Source organism: Herpailurus yagouaroundi, unplaced genomic scaffold (assembly GCF_014898765.1).
Source record: "Herpailurus yagouaroundi ecotype Mexico unplaced genomic scaffold, PumYag 28, whole genome shotgun sequence".
Lineage (NCBI taxonomy): Eukaryota > Metazoa > Chordata > Mammalia > Carnivora > Felidae > Herpailurus > Herpailurus yagouaroundi.
In genome coordinates this window covers 76601365-76626770 of record NW_024412376.1, presented here as the reverse complement: position 1 = coordinate 76626770, position 25406 = coordinate 76601365, and the positions used below count along the sequence as shown (strand labels likewise).

Below are 25406 nucleotides of genomic sequence, written 5' to 3'. Positions count from 1 at the left end.
CAGTGCATAGAGAGATCTCGAAGGCTTGAGGGGTGAGCAGAACATTTAGTCCCCTTCTGCAGGCAGTCATGGTGCGAAGTGGCTGTCCCTTATATAAGGCTTCAGGGTCTCAATGGCTTTGGCAGCAACTGGGTACATAGCACTCGGTAGAGGAGGATTCTTTGAAAGTAGTGAGACACCCAACAGGGACTTTTAGATACAACTGTTTGGGGAAGGGGTGCCTGGGTGGCGCAGTCCATTAAGTGTCCGACTCTTGATCTCAGCTCAGGTCATGATGTCATGGTTCAGAAGTTTGAGCCCCACATCGGGCTCTGCACTGATGGTGCGGAGCACCTTTGGGTTCTGTCTCTCAGTCTCTCTGCCCTCCCCTGCTTGTGCTCTCTCTCTCTTTCTTTAAAGTAAATAAATTTAGATATAACCGTTTGGGGAAAAGTCAAGAAAATGGGGTTTCTGCTCTCCACTCCTATTTTTTTTTAATTTTTTAAAAATGTTTTTATTTATTTTTGAGACAGAACATGAGCAGGGGAGGGGCAGAGAGAGAGGGAGACACAGAATCTGAAGCAGGCTGCAGGCTCTGAGCTGTCAGCACAGAGCCCGACGTGGGGCTCAAACTCACAAACTGCGAGATCATGACCTGAGCTGAAGTCAGACGCTTACCCGACTGAGCCACCCAGGCGCCCCTCTCCACTCCTATTTTTTCTCTCTAGTTTACTCTAGTTTAGTTTTCTACTCTAGTTTCCTAATGACAAATGAGTATGAACACAAACTTGGGCGAAGGTGGATACAAAATGACCTACAGATTTTGAAATTTATAGAAACATAGCATTTTACAGCACGATACTATAGCATAAAAGTTCTAGCCCCGATCTTTTTTTTTTTAATTTTTTTTTCAACGTTTTTTATTTATTTTTTGGACAGAGAGAGACAGAGCATGAACGGGGGAGGGGCAGAGAGAGAGGGAGACACAGAATTGGAAACAGGCTCCAGGCTCTGAGCCATCAGCCCAGAGTCTGACGCGGGGCTCGAACTCACGGACCGCGAGATCGTGACCTGGCTGAAGTCGGACGCTTAACCGACTGCGCCACCCAGGCGCCCCATTTTTTTTTTTTAATTTTTTTTTCAACGTTTTTTATTTATTTTTTGGACAGAGAGAAAGCCCCGATCTTTAAATGTTTTTAATGTTCTAGAAAAGTCATGTGTCATTCTGTACACCTGTCACCTCCTTCAGCCTCGGCTCAAATGTCTCCCATCACAGGGGTTGCCTGGATACCTCAACACCATGGCACCACCACCGCTTCCTAGGCCCACTGTCTGACTTTATTCTCTTTGTTGCAGTAATTATCACACCAGGTATACTCGTTAGGTTTCAAATCTGTCTCCCCTACTAGGAATGCCGCGTTTCAGAAAGAAAATACAGGACGTCTACTCAAATTTAAATTTCAGATAAACACCACAATTTTCAACTTACGCATATTCCAAACACTGAACGGGACACAGTCGTATTAGAAATTAGGGGTTGTTTATCTGAAAGTCAAATTTAACTGGGTATCCTGTATACTATTTGGTGACCCTATTTCCCGCCCCACCCCCTCACCACCCTAAAATATGAACTTGCTCTATTTTGTTCATTCCTCTTTCGACACTGCCTGGAAATGGTACCTTAAACACAATAATTGTTCAGTACATATATGTTGGAGAAAGGAATGAATACAGGAGAAGCAAACACATCAAGCCCACATTAAGATGTGCAGCTTATAGGCCTGGGGAGAGAGTGAGACAGCAAGACTTCTCTTCTAGGAAACTGGAAAAACCCGTAAGCATGGTGGCAAGACATGGCTCTTTGTCTCAGCTACAGCGAGGCAGGCAATGGTGGGAAAAGAGAAGGGGACCCAGGAAAAAGATGGGAGAGATGTTAACCCAACAGTGACCTCTCCAGTCATGTAGGTTAGTCTGAAACATCAAAACTGAAGAGCAAAGGAACAGCCTGGGGTAAGTGAAGGGTGGGGTGCATTGGGGGAAGGAGTCCTGTGAGGGGCAGGATGCCTTGAATGAGCAGAACTTTCATGGCTTCCAAGGGGCTCATGTTCCTGAGCTCTTCCAGTACTCTGTCAGAGGAAAGGTGCCTAGAGCACCAAAGGCTGCCACAGTTCTGCCTGTGGGTACAGAGACTGGCCCTTCTATGTATTTCCATATATTCTTCTCTCTGCTCCTTCGTGCACCCCTGTGCCTCAAATGGAGGGTGAGCAGTAGCTGGTGCAGTGCTGGTTCCATGAATTATCATGTCGTCCAAAGTTCCCACGAGATTCTTTCGGAGCTTGTATGTGTGGTCATTTACCTCAGGTAAACGAGGTACCTCATTTACTTAGAAAATTTTCTTGGGGCGCCTGGGTGGCTCGGTCGGTTAAGTGTCCGACTTCAGCTCAGGTCGTGATCTCACAGTCCGTGAGTTCGAGCCCCGCGTCGGGCTCTATCCTGACAGCTCAGAGCCTGGAGCCGGTTTCAGATTCTGTGTCTCCCTCTCTCTGACCCTCCCCCATTCATGCTCTGTCTCCCTCTGTCTCAAAAATAAATGAAGGTTAAAAAAATTAAAAAAAAAAAAAAGAAAATTTTCTTGAAATCATGATACCCACATATTATTATTATTATTATTATTTGTTGTTGTTGTTGTTGTTGGACTACGGATGTCACCTGGTGATTCCTTATTCCTCAGACACCTGATTAAACTTGGCTCCAGGCCCGATTTCACAGGTGAAGGAAGTCGTGATAGGCTCCCCATGACCCTTCTGCTGGGGTTCATCTCTGTTTTGCCCCAGACCAGTTCAGATGGATTTAGTCAGTTTTCTTCACCAGTTCCCTCCAGAACCCTACTCTCCTCAGGCCTTTTGTGAGTTCAGGATTGAATATCTGGTGTTCCTGGGAAGGTGTCACATCACAGAGCAGGTGGTTTTCCTCATCTGGCTGGTTTCTTCATCTCCCCTTTCCATCTCACCTTCCTCCTTCCTTTCCTCCTTCCTAGACCACCCTGTGCATTCAGCTTCACTCTCTCTAATGTAAAATGATTTAGAAGTTTCTAAAAGGCTTCTGCTTGCATGCTCAGTCTCTAATTCTTTTCCTCCTTCTTGAGCAAAGGCAGAGGAAGCTTTGTAACTTGGTCAAAGAACACCCAGAAAACCTGGGTGGGTTTGGTTATGTGTCCTGTAGAGGGCTCTGTCTTGTTTATCTAATCAGCAAAATCACTTCCTAAAATTAGAATCTCTCTTGTCCACATTGGTAATACGAATACTAATGAGTAGAAAGTTGACAGGTCTATCAGCTAGCAGCTTAATGAAAACATTCTATTTCAGAAAATTTCCTGAAATGGGTCTTAAAGTGATTAAAGTCATAACTAAACTAAACCTAGTAACCAAACATTCATTATGCTTTTTAAAAACAGTACAGATGTCTATGGGGCACCTGGGTGGCTTAGTCCATTAAGCATCTGACTCTTGATTTCGGCTCAGGTCATGATCTCAGGGTTCTGGGCATGGAGCCCCACATCGGGCTCTGTGCTGACAGTGTGGAGCCTGCTTGGGATTCTCTCTCTCCCTCTCTCTCTCTGCCCCTCCTCTGTTTGTGTTCTATCTCTCTCTCTCTCTCTCAAAATAAGTAAATAAACTTTATTTAAAAAAATAAATAAATACAAATGTCTAAAACTGTAAAATAAGTAAACATGGCAATAATATTATGGTATGGACTATTTCAGAAATAAGTCTGCTAGTGACTTTTTAGTTTTTGTACTGCTAATGTAGACATAAATGTACAAAATACAATTTGAACAAAGAAATCCGGATGCAAAGAGATAGCTAAGAATTTAGTGCTCACAGAAAACAGCCAAGTTGTATTATTTTGGGTGAAATTTACATAAATGAAAATCACGTGCCTTGAGCACACCCCTAAGATTTGAAGGTCAGGTTTGGGCAGAAGTACACATGGATGACCCCACAGGGCTAATATCCTCCCTTCTCTTCTCAACCCTAGTCCTATTATTCACCAGCAAGGGCCTGGGGGTTGTGTGTGAATATCACAGCCTGCAAGCTTTGCCCACAGCTCCCTATCGATAGCTGCTCCAAGGTCATACACAGGTTCTGGTGTGCACACACCAGTTTGTGGTTACTCATGGGAATATGGACCTGGAGAAGAGACCAATACAGGCATTGAAAGTAGAATCAGGACAGTTGGGGCAGGAATTCCTGGGTCGTAGGTGCCTGGGACAGGATTCAGAAGTGGGGAGATTGGGCTTTGAGTAGGCATGCCTCCTTGGCCCTGTGGACCCCTCACACTGTGGGGAGGGTCACACAGGAAGAACAGAACAGGCAAGATGAAAATCACTGCTTGCCTGGGTCTAAAGGAAACACCATCCAGCATTTCATTTTGAAATAACTTACAAAAGGTACCAAAATGAGCAAACACCAGCCAGAGAGCACGGTGCCACATAGGGTTGTCTTTTCCATATATATAAAATTATTCACCGTGTGTACTTTCATGGGGAAAAAAAGATTAAGAACAAAGTCTTCTGTTTGGGGAAGAAATAATCAAAATAGGATAAAGGGGGTTGTGTGAAGTGGAAGGGTTTCTTAGCACTGGGATAAATCAGATATAGTATAGCTGTTCCGCTTCCTTGTGTTAACACAAATCTCTCCTAACTTAGACAATTAGTGACAATTCTTGCAACTTCCCATGGAACTGGGACGGCTAGAAAAGAAATCGCAGTGGTAGTAGCTAATCAGCGTCTGGCATTTTCATAGGCAGGGAAGGAGGGAGAGGCCATGACCTCTGTGTGCCCACTTACACAGAAACTCCAAAGTTTTGTGGGATGTTTGGGGGAAAACACTCATTCACGCTCTGCATGTTGGTAGGAAAGAATGAATCCCCAGGCGTGACTAGCAGCCACCCAGCAATCAAGGGGAGAGCAGGCGCTAGGGTGAAGGCCGCAGCCAGGAGGCCGGGGCGAAGACAGGAAAGAATCTGGATTCTCGGTGATAAGGTTTAGTTGTCAGAGCAAAGCAAAGCTGAATCCCTCATCAGTGCCAGACTTTCAAGTTCTCTGACCAAGGAACACCTTTGTTTTTCAAAAGTAGTTCTGTTAAGTATTCTAGGACTTGCAACATAATGTGCCTTCAATAATATATCCGTTTTTTAAAGTTTTAAAACCCAGCTAATTTCTTCTTTCCTAAAGCATAGTTCTTAATGATCTATGTATAGTTTGAGTGATAAATTCCCTTTTTTTTCTTGGGAAGAGAATGTGTCTAATTATTAATAGAAATGTTAAGTGGTTATGTCCAACTGGAAAAATTCTAAAGTCCTTCGAAGAGTCGTAGAAAGAAATAATAGTTCTTACTAACATTTGCTTATACACCCAGGAGACTTCTGAGTCATGGAGTTATTAATGCCCCTAAAACAGAGAGGAACATAGTCTGTCCTTATTTAATATTTTATTTAAAAATATTTAACATATTTTTTAAAAGTTACATTTATTACTTTATTTTTTCTGATTAAATTTTGAGGTAAATATTATAATCTTCATTTGATAAACGAAGACACTAAGGTTCAGAGAAGGTAGGTAACTTGCCCAAGGTCATACAAATACTGAATTGCAGAGCTGAGATATTCTGAATTTAAGATCCTCATTCTCAATGGTGGAACCAGAGTCTTGTGCAGTCAGATCAGACTGTCTGGTTTTGATGCTGAACTCCATCACAAACACCTCGGTAACTCTGGACAAAATATTTATCCTTTCTGCGCTCCCATTTCCTCATTAATAAAGAGGAGAAAATGCTAGTTCTCCCTTCATAGTATTGCTTTGAGGAATAAGTGAGCTATTCTGCACACAACACCAGGGACAGTGCCTGACAGTAAATGCTGAATACATGTTAGTATTTACTATAAACTGCATGCTTGTGTTGTCTGCATTAGGCGAGAAGGCAGAGAAGGGAATCCTGAAAGAAATTCGATTTCTCATAAATTAATCCCACTGATGCTATCTCACAGCTGGAAAATGGTTACTATCCATTTGACAATGTGGGCTTGTATCAAATAGATGGAATTGGGTAGATGCTAACCTGTTAGGATTGTCACAATACGTTATTTCATTGCAGCCTTATTTTTAATACAAGTTTCCAAAATCCAGAGAATCGTTTAGAGGTCAGAGCTTATGACACAAGAACAGGCTTTGTGACTTACATTGATTTAATATTTTAAAGGTCATAAGCTTGGAAAGAAGGTGGACCATGATGAACACAAAAGCCCCACAGTAGTTGATCATACAGTGTTTTAGAAACCAAATTCTAAGACCAAGGTGGTCTGCAATTTAATTTGTAAGTACTGCACCATAGAGGTAGTTTCTCTCCCCTTGCCAAACATCGCTCACCTGTTAGGTCTCACTTATAGTCACTTACCTATTCAGAGAAGCATTAGTTGGCCCTATGCACTAGGCCGGGCTGCCCTATGCTACTATGCCACATTCATACTGCAATGTAACCGTTTTTTAGTGTAACTGTTCATTCAATGTCCCCATCCCCAGTTAGGGTGCAAATTCCATGATGGCAGAGACAGCTTTAATGTCAGTGCTCAGATGGTGCCTGGCACTTAGGAGTAAGGGCTGAACGGATGATTGAAAAAATCAGCAAGTGAATCTGTAGATACATTTATGGGAAGTTTAAAAAAAAAAAAAAAAAAGCTTTCCCAGATTATGTATGCAAGTGAATCAGATCTAGTAAATCGGCATTTTTGTGATCCTTTCTACAAAACATACTCTTTTCAATTAAAATGGAAAATAAGTGGACTTGATGATATCATAATTCAAACACGTTTGCTTTATTGTTTGTTTTGCAACAGCCTGTGAGCAGCTTGCCTTCTCTTACACCCCTTTTCCTAGGAATCCCATCCCTCACGTTTTGTTCCTCCCCTCTCCCAATATTTTAGTGGAATAACAGAATTTAGTAGAATGATAATTATTATCAAATTCTAAAGTAACATGCCGAAAAGAAGTCAGGGGGAAAGTCGTTTTAAAAAATCTTTACTACACTTGATTTATTTCAAGTCAACATTAAACTACCTCTTATAACTAACTTATCACTCCTCTTTAAAGGAACTCAAAGTTAATTACATAAAGAATAGAAACACTGTTTGTTCCATTTAACAAGTAAAATTGAATGAAAAGTCTCTTTAAGAGTAAGCTTATATATAAAAATGCCTGAGAATGTACGAACCACATTCAGGGATGAAGTGATTTGACTACTTGGGATGTCCTGTAATAGGAAAATGATGATATTTCTTTAAGAAGAAAGGATGCATCCTATTGTTATAATTACTAGAGAAAAAAGTCATGCGTTCTTAGAATTCTAAGGTACATAATTGCTAACTGTAGGAAATAGAAAAATTAATAAAAATAATTTGTCTCAACTTTAACCTGCAACATGATTGAATTGCTGTAAGATACTTTCCCTGAATTATTCATTAATCTGGAATCAGAAATCACTTATTTCATTTACTCTGAATATCTTTTCTTAAAGTCTAAAATTGGAAAGTCACAACTGTATTGGATAATGGATAACTGAGTAAATTCTGTGATAGAAAAATCTTAAGCTAACCAACCAGAAAACAAACAGAACATAATATATTCAAATTCTTCAGGAATTTAATTCAGACTATCTAATGTTAGATCCAAGGCAGCCAAAGAAAAGAGTGTATTTAGTTGTTAAAGTAAGTGAATCAAGAATAAAAAATACTGAGTTCATTGAATAGCCCACTTAATAGACTTGAATAAATGACTTGACCTTTGGAAGTCTGAGAGCTTCAATTTATCTGCTCTCTAAATATACTTACAATAAAAATGCCATTAGAAGTATGCTGTGAGGATTAATGTCAGTGAAGAACTGTGAGACCCATGGATAAGAGATGAAAAGGAACTCTAAATACCATAACTATAAACTAATTAAAATTTAATGTTCCTTAAAAATCACATAGCTATCTGAGATAGATTCGTAGATGATACGCTAACATCATTTTTTATTTATATTATGTATTGAAGTTTCAAAAATAATAAATTCTAGAAAATATTTGAAAAATACGTGAACAAGATCTTCTGATGTTTGTCTTTTGTTTTGGAAATGATCTCTAGGAATCTGGGGCCTGAGAAAAATTCTAGCTTGCTTAAACAAAACCATTGGTTTTTAATCCTGAAAATCTTTATCATTATTTTCATAGTAACAAACAGACAAGGGTGTTAACTGCACCAATTAGATTTTTAAAGTACTCTGTCTTTGTCCCTAGATCTCCTCTTTGATGGCATTTGCACAGTGCTGGGCACTGATTGTTATGCAAGTAAACTGTCATTATGATGATTTGTTTTTATGAGTGCCAATTAATGTGAAAATATGGAAAGGGTAAAAAATATAGGGTTATAATAACACCTAATAAAAGCTGAGATTTAAAAAGTTCTGATACACACACACATACATATACAAAAATTATAGACAGCAATTTATTTTGTCAAAGGATTCTTCAGTTTAAAAGACAGTTCTACTACCAAATTATTTTTAAAATCTCCCACTTCTCCAGTATATCTGAGGAGTAGGGTTTAATTTGGAAATGTTCAGATATACATGTCTTCATATATGCATGTGGGTGTGTGTATGTATGAGAGAGAGAGAGAGAGACAGAGACAGAGACACAGGGATAATGAATATTGGACCACAAACAAAATGTTAATTATACCTTTAACCAACAAGATCTATTCTTGAGAATTACAAAATTTTTGTGTCCAATATGATTAGCTGAGAAGAGGATAACATTTCATGTTTTTAGGTGAGACTTAGTATTAACTGTGCCCCAACTACTTTGGCTGCTGGCAACAAATCTAAATTATGGAAACAACAGCTTGCAGAATTGGGAACAGAGAATGCTAGAAGCTGGTTGAATTGGAAATGAGACACGGGTGACTTTATCTCTTAGAGACTTAGAAACAAATTAGTACAGCTCTCATTTTACAAATGAAACTGCCTTGAGCCCCGACAGGAAAAGGGTCTTTGAAAGGCTGCACATGAGGTGAACGCACAGGGCATCCTGCTGCCAGGACAGCGCTCCTGGGCAGGTGAGTGGAGAGAGAGCCGGGGGACAAAGATTTTACCTTCCTGGGTCTGTTTACATATTCATATTCTTCCTATCATGATTCAGCTGGCTTCTGCTCCCTGCTGGAGGATAAACCTAGGACTCATTTGTTGAAATTCTTATAGCACAATCCTACTCCTACTCCTGCTACTGCTACTATAGATACTTGATAACATGCACTGAGCTTCTATAACATCACGTTCACTTTAGGGACATTATCTGGTTAATACTGCAAGGTCTGTGTTTACATTTTACACCCAAGCCTTAGAAACATTATGTAACTTGTCCAAATGAAGATGAGGATCTGAAGCATTCTCTCTCTGACTGCAGAGTCCACACTTTTTCCTACCACACATTTCACAGAAGGATACTTGGGAGCCCTTTGTGGATTGTGATGCCAGAAAGAGCTAGATTAGGGTTTAATGCCATGTTCCTGCTTATGTAAGTCCTTTCTCCTAATACAATCTGAATAACTGGAAGACATTACAAAAATAGGAAATATTTAGATTAGCAGTTACAGTGCCAATATTTGAAGGGAAATAGTGTAAAAAAACAACAACTCACTACCAAGTTTATTGGCCAAAGCCAATCACCAGTTTTGTCAATCTGAATGGATGGAAAACAAACAAAATATATTCTTAAAACAGTTTACTTTTCTTTCTTTTTTATAAGGAAAAAATCTTTCTATCTTATAGTTGTTATTTGTTGTATTTCTGATGGCTTAGAAATCAGATCTTCATTAATCATCTGAAAACTATTTTCTGAGCAACAAAAGTACTTCTTTGGAAAAATGAAATTGTGATGTAGGAAAAAATATTTTCTTAAGACAGTTTGAGAACATTTAGGTGCTTTAAAAAATTATATCATTGTAAGCTCTTTTCTTAGAAAAACAAATTATAGAGATCCAAAACACATTTCATATGCTTAAGTACAGAATTATTGCTCTATTTCCAGCTTTTTTTTTTTTTTTACTGTCTCAATGATCTGCTATTTCAATGAAAGGGACTCATAGTTTTTGCACTTTATTTTCCTAAAGATGATATAGTAAATATTAGATAATGACTAGCATTAACAGAAATTTCATTCGCAAAGTTTTAGGTTAAATCCCATGGAGTAAGAAAAAACAATCTTAAGCTACATTTTGCTAATACCTTAATAAAAGTGTGAAATTATTTAACTTCCCTAGGCCTTATAGAAAACACTTTAAAATGCCACAAAGATGTATAACAAGACATAAAACTGCAAATATTAACTGTCTATTTCCTTGAAATATAATTTAAACTTGGTGACTAGGACAAGAAAATGTCACATTCCTTTCTCTTGCTAAGGAAATTGCATATTTCCTCTGCAAAAATAAAGAATACGTGGTCTTCATAAACATATATGTGACAGTTTTAAAGTTGTTTTGTTTCAGGTTAAAGGTTTCTATAAATTTTCATGATTGCCTCAAAGTTGAAAAAAAAGAAAAGCAGAGAAGAGAAAGCAAAACATTAGGTGTACAAGCTTTGTTTTTTACAATTTAAAATACATTTCTGTTATATCTATATTTTGTCCTCTGTAAATATTATCTTGACTTAAGTAATTTTAAAATCCATCTGAGAGTGAATATACTTTCAAATTTTTATGTTTCCTTCCATGATCTGCAATGTTCTTTTTTTTTTAAATTTTTTTTTCAACGTTTATTTATTTTTGGGACAGAGAGAGACAGAGCATGAACGGGCGAGGGGCAGAGAGAGAGGGAGACACAGAATCAGAAACAGGCTCCAGGCTCTGAGCCATCAGCCCAGAGCCCGACGCGGGGCTCGAACTCACGGACCGCGAGATCGTGACCTGGCTGAAGTCGGATGCTTAACCGACTGCGCCACCCAGGCGCCCCAGATCTGCAATGTTCTAAATAGAAAGTTAATCTTTGCTCTTCACCAGGATTTGTGAAGCAAACAGACATACATTTTATTAAGTGGAAAATAGAGCAGTGACCTGGGCAGTTCAGTGCTGATAGCTGCACAGTGTTTGGCTGTGGACTAAAGGATACCATAAGCTTTGGATGAGGACATTAATTTCACTAGGAATTGAGTAATTCTGGAAGCAGCAAGCCTCTTTTAAGACACAGGTCAAATTTCCAGGATTTCGTTAAAATAAAATGAAGGAAAAGTTTAATTATAAAATCAAACACTGTCATAAGGGTTTCATGTCTACTTACCATTTAATCCTCATATTGACCCTAACAGGTAGAAACTGTTATTGTCTCCCTTTTATAGATGAGGAAACTGAGGCCAAAGAATTCAAGGACTTGGCCAAAATTCATGTGGCCTCTACGTGGCAGACTCATGCCTTTTGCTAGCCACTCAATAGGTTTTAAATAGTGATTGTTAATGTCTTATTAGAGAAGAAAAGATGGACAAAATGGGAAAGGTCACTAATAGGACTATTCTGTCTGTAAGCATTGGGCTCACTATGCTTTCAGAATTTAATCCAGAGTGCATGGATTTAAAATTCTCTGTTGAACACAGCTTATGGGTCATAAGATTTCACAGGGCCAGTCCAAAAACTCTGAGGGAGGCAAGAAAGTCCCTAGTTCAGCTCCCTGGCTCCTGGTAGACTGGCTTTGTTAGCCGCCATTATGGCTTTCCTGGTCTCTGTAGAGATTTTAGATTGAAAAGCCAGTCAGAACTGTTGGGGAGCAAGACCCACCTGTGGGATGATGCTAGATGCTCTCTGTCCAACCAGTAAGTATGTTGCAGGAATAGATACACACACACACACACACACACACACACACACACACACACACGTCTATGTAGAGTTGCAGGGTTTTCTTATTTTATTTTCCCCTCATTATTAACAGAACAATAAAAGTGTACTACCACAGCTTGGCAAATCTATTTAAATCCTAATTTTTCTTAACAGTAAAAAGAGGTTGCTCCAAGATTCAGAATATTCCAATAGGCTCCCTCTGTAAGAATAACTTTTGTTAATGAAGGAAATAATACATGTTACTTTTGTCATGACAAGAATAATCTGGGCATATTTTATCACAATTAATGTTAAACAAAAAGTTTTTCCTATTCCATGTATATTTATAAGAGAGACATAGTTGTATCTCCTACAAAACTTATCAAAGTAAAATGGAAAATTTTCTAAGAGTTTCTATTTACTGTATCATTAGAAATTAAATTAGTTTGATCTTTTGCACCATAACGTCCCCATATTTCAAAAGCATATGTCATGTTTTTATAAGTATGTAAACTTTTTACTAACATTACCGACTAGAATAATTCTGTGATTTGAACCCCCTAAAATCATCAAAAATATTCTATAGAACTTACCTTTTGACCATTCACCCCTGGAATTCCAGGCATTCCAACAGAACCCTAAGAAGAGACATGATTGAATTAAGTAGATGTAATCACAAAATATTTCAAGTCTAAATTTATATTCTATTAGTTATGTCAGCCATAACTTTACCTTGCTAAAACATGTGTGGGAGGCTAAGTTTTTCAGATCTTATCCACTGTATTCAAATATATAATGTAAACAGACATTCCCAGAAACTATGCAGTTAAATTTAACCATGTTTCCAAATATCCACTTAACCCTAATATGATTTTAAAGAAATTCACATCACAAATTGAGATCTACAGTGATCAGAAGCACATCTGGCTCTAAACTTGGGTGCTTTTAAGAAACAGATTGGTTTAAAAACCTAGCAGTAACAGTAACTCTTGAATTTCATGAGTTTAAATACCATAACACAAAAGGTAATTAAAAAAATAATCACTTGTTCCATAATTAGTCAAAAAGGAGATCCATACTGTAAACTCAAGTTTGTTGTATTTGAAGCATTTTCTCCCAGACTTTCAGGGAGTACATTTAAGCCATGTGAGTGTGAATATGTCACCTAAATACTAGAAAAGGTGTTACAAATGTTAAACAGGGAGTAGGAATAACACAACCGTACATCAAATATTGTTAAGTGTGTGTATGTGCATGCCCACTGGGACATGGACGCACATGTGTATGGGTGATTATGAATGGTTGGACACAGGTGGGATGAACTGAGGATAAGAAACCTAATGTCACCTGAAAAAATCTATGACATTTACCTGGATATAGAAACATTAACAAATGTTTTTATTTTTATTTTTTACTTTATTTTTAAAGTTTATTTATTTTGAGAGAGAGTGCATGCACAGGGAGGGGCAGACAGAAAGGGAGAGAATCTCAAGCAGGTTCTGCACTGTCAGCGCAAAGCCCGATGTGGGGCTCAATCCCACGAACCATGAGATCGTGACCTGAGCCAAAACCAAAATTTGGATGCTTAACCAACTAAGCCACCCAGGCGCCCCAACAAATGTTTTAAAATAGTGATGTCATTTCCCTTTCAGGCTGTGGAGAAACCATTTTTAAATAAAATGTGTTTATTCTTTGTCTCACACTAGATTTTCCTAAGTTGATGTACAATATTAAATTTCTTTAGTAATAATGGGAAAAGGTTTTTTTTTTTTAAAAAAGAGTAAATATAAACCTGAAACTGCTCTGAGAGAGAAAGTCTATTAAAAACATAGTTATGAAAAAATATGTATAGTTATTATTTGCAAAACAAATTGAGATAGCAAGTTCCTTAGTGCTTTTGGTAATTATATCGAGTGGGTCATTAAAAGACTTCCTGAAGCCTCAGGCAGTAATTTTATCCTGGTTGCATGTGGATTAGGGTAGCTTTACAATTTCACACCATGCTTAATAGAGACATTATTGCACAGGACAAAGTGTTCTTATACACAAGTTGTCTCACAACTCATTGGCTTTTACTTGGTTTGTAGGATTATGTTTCAACAGATGCCACATGCCCAGCACTTGGGGGATAAGAAGTCTCTATCTTTGATGGATTCCAAAGATAAAGAATAATCACTTTTCCACCTGTTGTAACACAATTGTTTTCTTTAGTTTTCTGCAGGTTAAATATCCCTGTTCCCCCCATTGTGAGGTGGGAGTTGTAACAGGGAATGGAGACTTAGCGATATTTTGTTGGCAGTGGGCCATCTACCTGCTATTGATATATTTACTACTGTAGTACTGATGTTATTTTAGAAGCACTAGACCCTTTCCATCAGAATGTAATGGTGAATTCTGATGACTGAGAAATGACAATCAGGAAGTCACCTAAGCAAAGGAAAACACTGGTGGGCCAATCGAATACAGTCACCAAACAAGTAAATCTTTTGTTCTGGTCAGTGCTAAGGTCATTTGGTAATAATATATTTGAGCAAGATGATGCATTCAATCTGCAATGTCATTTGACCCTTCAAATTCTAAGTTTTGTCACAATGCTTTACCACTATTTTAATTAAAAGTTCAATAACCTACAAAATCGGGGCAGACGGCTTAAAAAGAATTTACTCTGGATATATTGGATTTTCTATAATGGAGTTGATTAGAAATCTAATGGCTCACATTATATGATTGTATTTTTAGAAAGCAAAATGCACAAACCAGATTGCTTCGGCATGGCTTTACAGTAGCTAATTCTATTCACCTCTCATGCTAGCCATTAGGCAATGTGAACATAATTACTTCCCCAGTACTGTTTATACTCTACCTTTTGTCCTGGAGGCCCCAGAGGACCCTAAAAAAAGAAAAACTATTCAATTAATATAATAATGTAACCATTTAAACTTAAACGACCAATTAAAACTGTCGTAGTCTGCAAAGGATCCCTTTGCTGTGCAGAAATATGCTGATGTTTTGTACATCGAGGAAAACGAAAATTATTGGTTGGAAGTACACAATAGGTCTTTTCTTCTCTCTTGTTCTCTTTTGAAGAACATTAAACATATGCAATAAGATTCTGATTTTTCCTTTAAAAAAAGAACCTTTGCTGTTACAAGCATCTGTTTCTTCAAATACCTGAAAATCTATCACATCAATCTCATTTAGAAGGCTGGAGATGTAGCTGCCAGAAGCAGTTAAAATGCAGTGCGGTTCCCCAACAAATAGGCACGTTATTTGACTTCTGCATCCGCAAAACTTCGGTAAGCGGATTTGCAAAGGAAATAATTGAATAGCATCACAAAGAAACATGTTTTACTCCATTCTTCCTCTTATGAAATGTGGCCAATTGACCTACACAAAAACTGGTTTACAAACTAGGGGATGCCAAGATCAATTGTAGCACCTAGGGTGTACCAGAAAAGGAACAAAAGATGTGGTCAGCTGTTGATAACCTACCATACGGGGGGCTGGGGGGGGGTGGAGAATATGATATTTAGGAAGATGAACGGGGAAATTTACATACAAAGTGAAAATATGGCAGTTCTCAGATTTGGCAGTTTTTCAACCACAAAGTCAGCATTGGAATCCTTTTCAATTAATGTAGAACAAGGCACAATTTTGGGATGGTGGAAAAGAGCACAAAGATACACAGTTATAACTCTATTTATGTCTATTTTTAAATAAAAAAAATATTAAGCATTTTTCTAATTCTTTCAAAAACACTTTTAATTTTAGTATATTTTAACAGTTATACTTTTTATAATGCTGGCTTACTCTATCATTTCATGTTAACAAGCTCTGTATTCCATTATACCTTACCAATTACTAGCCTATTTTCAATGTGTGATATTTCAGACAGTCAGCATCTTAAGTCATATTCTGTAACATTAAAGAAAGCACGAGAGTACACATTAGAGGGAGAATTAGTCATTCATAAGTTTTTATGAAAAATACACAATGTTTAGGAACATTCAGAGAATCTGTTCCTCATAAATTATTTCGTAATCCTCACAGGAAGAATAAGAATTTCCTCATAAAATCAGCTGTAGGTTATTGAAAGTGCACTGTGCAATATCACCTTTGTATGTTCCTTTTTTATTTACTCAACCAACCAGCCTCTTAATGAGCTTGTTATCCGGCATTATCTGTGCGGTCAGACATACTCCTTCCCTATCTCACTCCTTGTATTTAAAACTTCCCCTGTTTCAGATTTTGCAGAGAAAACAGAGGCTATCAGGTGTAAATTCCCTCAAAATCGTGTCTCTCATCAATCCAAACCCACGTGGACCTCCTTCCTATGTCAGAGGGAAAAGAGACACTCCTCTGCGGGAAGATTCATCCAGTAGACTCTGGAATCCATCCTTGCCTCTGTCCTAGGGGATCTTTCTCCATCAATTATCCCTGCATCTGTATCAGGGCCTCCTGCTTCAAACCAGTTCCTTCCCCTTAGTACATAAACAGGTTTAATCATCCCTCACTTGGGTAAATTGTTTGGGAAGTGAATGCTAATGCTAAGTAAAGGCAGAATTTGGAAGTTGTAGTGCTGGGAGATGTGACAGTCGAAGACGATTTGGGTTTTATCATGGTCTATCATTCCATTTTCCCAAGCGTCTCCAGGGCATTTCACTTCTTAAAATGTTGACGTTAGAAAGGAAATCATATAACAAAAGGTGCATTAATTCAGTGTTTAGACTGAGAATGTATATGTTCAATTCAAAAAGGTTTGTTTCCCATTTAAACTTAACTTTGCCACTTGAAAAAATATTGTTCAGTACAGCTGACAATTTGGTACATTGATGGACAACCCAGGAAAGGAAATCAGAGCAATTCCGAAATCAAGTGTTTTAACTAGAGACTAACATATCCGGTATTTTCGCATATTGTCTCTGTTGCATGATCACATTAAATCAAAGATTTAGAAAGACTACCCATAACTGTGAAATCCATAAAATTAAATTGTCTATTTCAACACAGTATTTCATGAAAATCAAAGGATAGCTATAGAGAAAATAAATAAAAACTTTTTCTTCACAGTTAGGAAATTATTTCTATTCTTGCTAAACTCTAAAAAAAAGCAGTTTTAAAAATGTAACATTAACTTTGAATTGTGAATACATGTCTTGTGGATTATTCATAACTACGTTGCCAAGGGTATATTCTCAGCTACCAAAAATGTGCATATATTCCTTTGAATTCACTGGCAGGAAAAATGGTAGCAAGCCAAGGAGAGTGTCATCTGTTACTAGCAGGGGAGTGGGAATAAAGTGGAACTGGATATAAGGCACAGACGTACATTTGAGTAAGTATAGACACACACACGTACATGGGCACGAGCGCACCCCAAAGAGTTATTTTGCTGAACAAGATTTTGCTTATATGTATGTGTTTTGAATTTCCTTAGTTAATTATCTCATTATATATCTGTGACATTGTGGTCATTAAATTTAACTTTACCAATGAAGCTTCACTGATCAAAAATTGATTTTGAAGTTAGAATATGTTGCTACCAGTTGATTAAGACATTCACATTTGAATAATCTTCTGGTTTTGACTATAAATATAAATTAATAAGGTTATGGGAAAATCCCATAGAACCATTCACTAACCATCTAACCTTCTTAAACTTATTTATATTTTCAGTGTGCTCAAAAGTCATTGGAATAATGGCTCAGATAAAAATGTCGTAAGTTCATTACTTACTAGTCAAACTAGTGCTTTTATGATTCCTAAATTAAAGCCAATTATTCTAGTGTTTTAAGATTTTAAAAATAATTCCATTATTATTATCTCCATGACTTGTGTTTGGATCAAATCAATTTTTCTAAACTAAAGGGTCAATATTTTTAATTCTACTTTTATTAATCAATAAAGTGTTGCTTTCTAGATATTTTCTTGGTGGGCACCTTTATATCTGCATATGCTTTGTAAGGAACCAATTTAAGTGGGAATAATCTCATCTCTTCTATTTTTCAAAGTAATTTCTGTGTCTATGTCTCAAGATTAAAAACTGCACAACATATAGAATCTCTACATATTAAACTGTATTTCTTTAACTACAAACGTGTTAAAACTGTAATTTAAACCTTAAAATACACTCGTTTAGGTACAGGTTCTAGGTGATGTATTTGAAAGATAAAAACCCAGTGAGCCATTGAAAAATTCTAAGTGCGGAGTAATAACATCACTCATCTAGATGCAGAAAAAAATTTAAACCAAGGTTTTTGTGATCCTATGGAAGAGACCATGGAGAGCTATGCAAAACTTATAAACAAGAAATAAATTAGACAGCACACTTGATATTCTTTCCTGTTTACCTTCACCCCTGCTAGATTCCATATATAAAGATCATGTAAAATAGGTAGACTATGGTAAACAAGTAAGTCAAAGAAATATGATAGTCCTCATTTGGTGATTGCCTTCACCAGTAAGTGTGTTATTCAGGTCTGGGAGTGATCTTTTAGTCTTCCTGCTCCTAGCCCATCAGATAATTACTCAAGAATCACTCCATCCTGCCCTTTCCATCAGCTGTATTACTATGCCCTTGTTCAAACCCTCTTCTCTCCCACATAGTTGATGGGCGTCTACCTGAGGGCCAATCAGCCTTTCGTCTCCTTCCACCTCTCTCTACAGTGCTGCCTGAGTGAGTTTTCTAGAAGACTAATCGGTTCATACCTTTCCTCTGCTGAAAACCCTTCAATGGCTTTCCATAGCTTTTGAGAAAGGTCAGAGCTTTTGTAATAGTGGTGGTTCCCACACGAGCCATGCTTTCGCATCTCTGCAACTCTGTACCACTGGCTGTCTGTTCCTAATGGACTTCCTTCTGTTGGTCCTCTCTTCTTTACCCATTCCATCATTCAGAGCTCATTGCTCCCACGCATGGGCTTAGGTTCCCTTCTTTTGTTTTCCAAAGCACCCTTATGACAGCACTTCCTTCATAGAATTTACCAACAGTATTGTAATTGTCTGGTTACTTCTTTCTTCACACTAAATGTCTTCTGTCATGCACAGTAGCTGGCATATGGTAATTGCTCAGTGAATCCTTTTGCATTCATTAATTCATCCACTTAATAGTTTTCTAGTACCCACTGAGTGTCAGGCAATTTTCTTGGTGCTGAGGAAATAGCAGAGAACAAAATAAACAAAACTGCATGCCATCCTAGACTTCGTACTCTAGTGAATGGAGAAAGACAATAAACAAATAAACAAGTAAAATATAAAGTGTGTCAAGTGGTTAAGTGCTAAAGCAAACAGGAATAAGGATTAGGAGAAGTACATGTGGTAGTATTGTAAAGTGTGGGGCGTACTTAGTGAAGTCCTCAGGGATCAAGTGTCTCTTGGACAGCGCTCTGGAGGAGGTCAGGCAGAGGCATGCATCTAGAAAGGAAAAGAATGTTCTAGGCAAGGGAATAGCAAGTACAAAAGCCAAGAGATGGGCACAGGCTAAGTGTGTTTAAAGAACACTGAGCAGGCTACAGGTAGGTAGTTGAAGGTGGCAATATGGACAGGGAAGGGAGATCATATTTGTATGGCCTTATAGGTTTTTGTAAGCACAACAGTGTTTACTTTGAGAATAATAAAAATGATAGGAATAAATAAATACATAAAATAAGACAAATTTTTCGTGTACCATAGACAACAGTGTCTCAAGATGTTCATGAGAAGATTTTTCGCCCTGGCATTTACCCAAGTCATTCTAACACTACTGGTATACTCTAATAGCCTCGAGATTACTTCTAAATGCAAGAATGAGTGGAGGAATTCAGTTCATGGCTTCTACATTAACACAACCAAGCAAAAATCATCTTAGTTATACAGTCTCATTAATACGGAAAGTGTTGTGGATGTGGATGTGGATGTAGGTCCAAGGCCTCTAATGTACTTCAGAGAGCCATGATGCAAACCATAGCTAGAATTATCAACTTAAGTTAATCTTCAAAGCACACAGTGAAGAAATGGATGTATCTATAACCATTATGCATTGGCTGCACTTTCCAGTTTGTAAAAATTAAAAAAAAAACACTTTTTAATTAAAAAAAGTTTTTTAATTAAAAAAAAAAGCTTGATCATGGAATGGAAATGAAATGAAATGGAATGGAAAAAAAATTAATGAATTCTTCTGACACCACCGACATTAGTACAAATTTGATTGAGGTATTAATTACTTAAACAGGATGCAGAGTTTCTAAATGATGTGCTTTGGGTTGCCTCTTGGGAGGTGTTTCAAGGCAAGTTCTGGTTGCCTGCTATTAGGAAATGATGTTCTGTGTGAGCAGGGGGCGGACACAGTTCCTGTTGTGTCCCTGATGGCTAACAGTAAAATTTGAAGCTTTGAAAGCTGCTGGTCATTTCTGGATACAAGAATATACAACCAGCTTCTGTAATAAAAAACACAGGGAACAAGAAAGAGGTGGTCCATCTGTGAAGGGGAGGATAGAAGCCCTAAACTATTAAGCCATTTAAAATTATTTCCTTTTTGAGTTAAGAATTTTTCCATGATTTAATAAAAGTTAGGCGAAATGAAGAAAATACATTAAAGTCAGGTTCTATAGGGAAGAATGATAACACATATCATCTAACTTCTGGAGTCATAAAATGTTAGTATCAGAATTTCTCAGGGACGTGCTATAAAAGACTGTAATTATAACTTTTTGAAAAATATTAACCTGGTCAAATGCATCACAAGATCAGAAAACACATTAGCCTGGTTTATAAGGAGTAGGAGGAAATTTGAAATAAACAATGAAAATCTGTCTTAGGAAGAATTCATTTCAGATATATAAAATTCCATTTTCTATCTGGATGCTTGATGAGGGGCGGTCATGAAGCATAAACTCTAGCCACTATTATATGTATGTCTGGAGTATAATTCAAGTCATGTTTTACAAGATTCAGATTTCATAGCTTAAGTGTGTGGAAATGCCAAACTAGGAACTATTGGGAAATGTTTAGAATATAAGAGAGTGTGCTGAAATGTTTTCAGTGTAAAAGCCAATGATTTAGTTGAACTGGGTATGAAGGAACACAGCATAAACAAGGAAGAGGGGGATAGTGCTGAGATGGGAGAGCCTCATATCTTGTTTTGAGTCTTTCATGGACTCTGTCTTCAGTCACACTTAATCATGTATATTTTCCCAAGCAGTCTCCTATTAGTCTTCACGTGAAGTTCTTAATAATTCTTCGAGGCTCAGCAGTCATAACTCACTTCCTTTGTGAGACTTCTCCAAGGCACCCAGACAGAGCTGGTTTTTATCCTCTTTGCTTCTCTAGCACATTTCAACTGGCTATATCTTAATATTTCACATATTTATAAAATCTATCTGACTAGGCAGCAAATTCTTCAGGTCATATATTTTACATCCTCAGTACCTAGGTCAGGGCCTAGCAAGTAAATAGTGATTAAATTGAAAGAGTGAATTAATGAATATAAAAATTATTAAATTGCATTTACTGGATTTCCTCCACCATTTTACCACTCAAACCACCATACCTCTATCATCGAAAGGAGTTCCCAGTTTTGAGGCAGTGGTTTCTCTTTAAGTATCTGGGATTTTTGGGTCAATTATATATATAATTCCATAATTTCTATTATATTTCAAATTCTTATTATGAAACAATTTCCATTATTTCCTCTAAAAACAGGTCTACTTTGGAGACTATCAATAACATGGCATGTCTTTAGAGAAATTTGTGAATATTTGATTTAAAAGTTTTAAATGGAGTAATTATTTTTTAAAAAGAATAAATTCTTTCTGACTTATTCATCTCATGTGCTGAGTTTTGGGGGTAAAAGGGATGAGTCATTTATTGGTGTTTCTCAAGATTATGAAGCCATGACCTCTGTAAGGAAGGTCTCTTAAAGCTCAGGAAATTAAAGAAGTAATACATTTTTTTCACTGGTTAACAAAACCAGGACCCAAGACTAAATATTGAGCATTAACTACCACCTCAGATTAAAGACAAAGCTAGGTATTTGAGAATCTGTGTTCTGATTAGGTCCCAAAACAGAGACTCTATCACCTCTCACCAGATATCCAGAGCTGAAATTAGCTCATTCCATCCCTTCTAAATATTTAATAAATTGTTTCTTGTTGTTGAACTCAAAATGGAAATGACCCGGAAAGAAGGAAAAATTAACAGGCTTCCTCTGCCCTCTGTGATTAAGCACACTTCCCTAGCGTGCTATAAAGGAAACAAATTTATGGTTCACAAAGGCCTATCACTGTACGCTACACTCAGTAAAAAAATATTTCTATTGAGTAAAGTGTAAGTGCTTTTCCTATTTTAAATCAACAATGCTGAGAAACACTAGCTGCTAACATTTAAATATCCCATGATCAGCAGAAGGAGGACATAAATTTAGGATGATAATATATACTCATCTACTATTCAGGCTTATTTTCTATCTAGACCAACACTGTCCATCAGAACTTTCTGGAATGATGGCAGTGGTCTATTTTGCTAGATCCAGTATAGTAACCACTAAGGCAAGAGGCCACTAAACACTTGAATTGTGGCTAGTGCAATTATTAGGAATTGGATTTAAAATTTTATTTAATTTAAATTTAAATTTAAATGGCCACACTTATATTACAAACTACAAATCTAGACTGTATAAAACACAGTCAGGTGAACTGAATTCCATCCTCATTCTGCCACTGACTGCTTTGTGATCTTGGTCAAGTTATTTAACCACTCTGATGTTATCCCTTTATCTGTGAAGTGAAATATTAGATGATTCCTAAGATTTCTTCTCTTTTACACTGTACTTTACAAATAGCCACATAGTGTGACTAGAAGTTGATACAATTACTTTTCCACTATCTTCATGAAAATCAGTCTTTTAGTTATACCATACATACTCACGAACACAGACATACAAATAATCTATAACACACAAATGAATTTATGAAGATGAAGGAGAAAAAGAAGTTTTATAGTGATTCTGTTGGATTTATCCCGCCTACTCCTACTCCTGGTATGCAATGACACCGGTTAGGAGAAAAATATAAAGGTGACTCCTTTGTATTAGTACTTGAGTTATCGATTCATTGATTCATATCATTTGGTCATTCAGTTTATGCACAGTTGCCTCTACTTCGGGTCTGTTCTTCCAAAGGTGAACCACACCACCGGTGTGCACAATAAACTGGAAGAAGAAAAAGTATTTTGAGGAATGTGGATATAGTTTGATCCTGTGAACATCCCAGAATGTCCTCAGGTGAAAGCCCCAGTCTCATAAAGCTGAAGGATGAGGTAGGTGTAGGAGGGAAAGGGAGCAGGCCAGGTTCAGAGGCCAGAGCTGGGGCACAGTTCTCTGCATGCTACCACACTCTGCCTTGGATCTCCAAGGACTGCAACAGTTCCACATTTGAACTTTTCAAGTCACTATGAGGACATACCTGTGAAGGTCACAGGACAACATATTTTACTTGCCAGTTTATTAATTTGGTTTATACCTGTTAAATATTTCAACACATTGTATAAGGGCTTCCATGTGTACTCTTGCCCTAAAATTTGCACATTTGCCCTTAATCTGCAGATGTTAGGCACAGGACTTATATGGACGCAAGTTTATTTGAGAAATTTCTTCTTAATCTAACAGAGAAATTTGGTAATCTAACAGAATTTGGTAAAGAGATTTGAATTTCATTAATCTCTTCATACAAGAACGACATTTTGCGTTCGTATAGCTCTACAGTATGTTGGATCCTAAAGTTAAAAGAAATGATAACTAGAGAGGTTGATTATAAATTGAAGGAGACCATTTTTAAGGCTTTACTAAAGCCTTAAAACTTAAATGCACTAAAACTTAATACATGACCGTTGTTTACTGTATCTAATTATTTATAGAGTATATAGATGTGCATATATAATATGGCTAAATGGCTATATAATATTTATCTGTGCATTTATAATGAAAACAGAATAGAATGATGGACTTCAAATATGGAAGAGGACTCAGATATCATTTAGTCTCACCACTTTTACAGATGAGGTATCTAAAACCTAGATATCTTAATTTGTCTAATATGATATAGCTTACTAGACCTTTATCTGGAACCAGTGTAAAATGGTTAAAAATAGAGCTGATGCACATCCTAGAGGTTGTTTAAAAAAGAAATGAGAGAAGAATACAGACAGTAATGTATTCAGCCTTGGAGACTATCTTTTCATATTTATGTTACTTGATTGTGTTCTTTTTAAAAATTTTTTCTTAATGTTTATTTTTAAGAGAGAGAGAGAGAGACAGAGTGTGAGAGGGGGAGGGGCAGCGAGAGAGGGAGACACAGAATCTGAAGCAGGCTCCAGGCTCAGAGCCGTCAGCAAAGAGTGATGCAGGGCTCAAACTCACAAACTGTGAGATCGTGACCTGAGCCAAAGTCGGATGCTTAACTGACTGAGTCACCCAGGAGCCCCTTGATTGTGTTCTTAAACCACTACCGAAAATGCTCCTTCAAAAGTCAATTTTTTGTTTCTAAAACACTGAGCCAGCTTTAAAGACAAGTCAAACGTCACTCTCTATTACCACACCAACGTGACTTTTTGACACTTCTGTAGAAGTCCAGGGCACAGGAATTCACAGTGAGTTCCTTTGAGTTGGGCAACTGGACAGGGCTGTGCAACAGCACTGGGAGGAGGAGGTATTACTTGTCTACTTTATCTTGGTCCATTTGGAAAACCAAACATTACAGGCTCTAGACAAAAACACCATGGAGATGGGAAGGACTCTGTTAGAGTGGCATTTACTTGTACTTCACGGACAATCAGATTAAGTGAGGATAATAAAGCATTAGAACGGTTGCTAAGGCATCCCAGCAGGGCAGTGTGCACAATGGAATTAAACGCAGTTTTACTGAACAAGATTCCATTGTTAAAATCTAGTCTAGTAGCTAACTATCCTAAGGATGGTTTTGGTCATTTTTGTTATTTGTGATTTGAAGGTCTGGGGTTTTGCTTTCTCTGCGAGATTATAATCACAAAGAGAAGTCTGCTGTTGTCTCTCATGTCTGCCATCCTGCTGATCAAGACAGCTGGCAAAGTAAAATGATGAGTTTTAGATGGGGGAGAGCAATGCATTACAACTAAATATATTTAAAGCAAATCTTCACACATTAGTTATTTCAATTTTATTTTAATTGAAGCAGAAGCAATTATTTATGTTTATGTAATTAGCTAACATAAAATGCATTATATTCACTTGAGCCAAATGAATTAAATGTGTTTTCAGGCAAAATTAAAATACGCTGAAAATATCGATAACCTCTTCAGAACATAAGTCCAAATTTCACTTTAAGGAACAATAACCGCAAAATTTTTTCTGACTTTTGAACTCTCTGACACTACCAGGAACCAATGAGTGACATTTTAAGTACTCTCATAATTCAGAAAGAGACAAATGGATATGCTACGGAATTTGCATATATTTGGGAGGAGAGTGAGGGAGGAGGAAAGGGTTTCAGAGTAAGAAAAGTGATTTGGTCTATAAAGCC

The 25406-nt window shown here is 37.3% G+C and overlaps 1 protein-coding gene across 18 annotated transcripts in view; it reads right to left on the bottom strand.

Moving 5' to 3' along the window:
- COL25A1 (collagen type XXV alpha 1 chain) overlaps positions 1 to 25406 on the bottom strand; it is a 470156-nt gene that overhangs the window by 90372 nt on the left and 354378 nt on the right. For all 18 annotated transcript variants that reach the window (XM_040476457.1, XM_040476443.1, XM_040476447.1 and 15 more), the window contains 2 exons: positions 14744 to 14770; positions 12474 to 12518 (listed from right to left, as the gene is read on the bottom strand). In XM_040476457.1, the coding sequence (XP_040332391.1) occupies positions 12474 to 12518; positions 14744 to 14770 (72 nt within the window). The remainder of the gene's footprint in view (positions 1 to 12473; positions 12519 to 14743; positions 14771 to 25406) is intronic.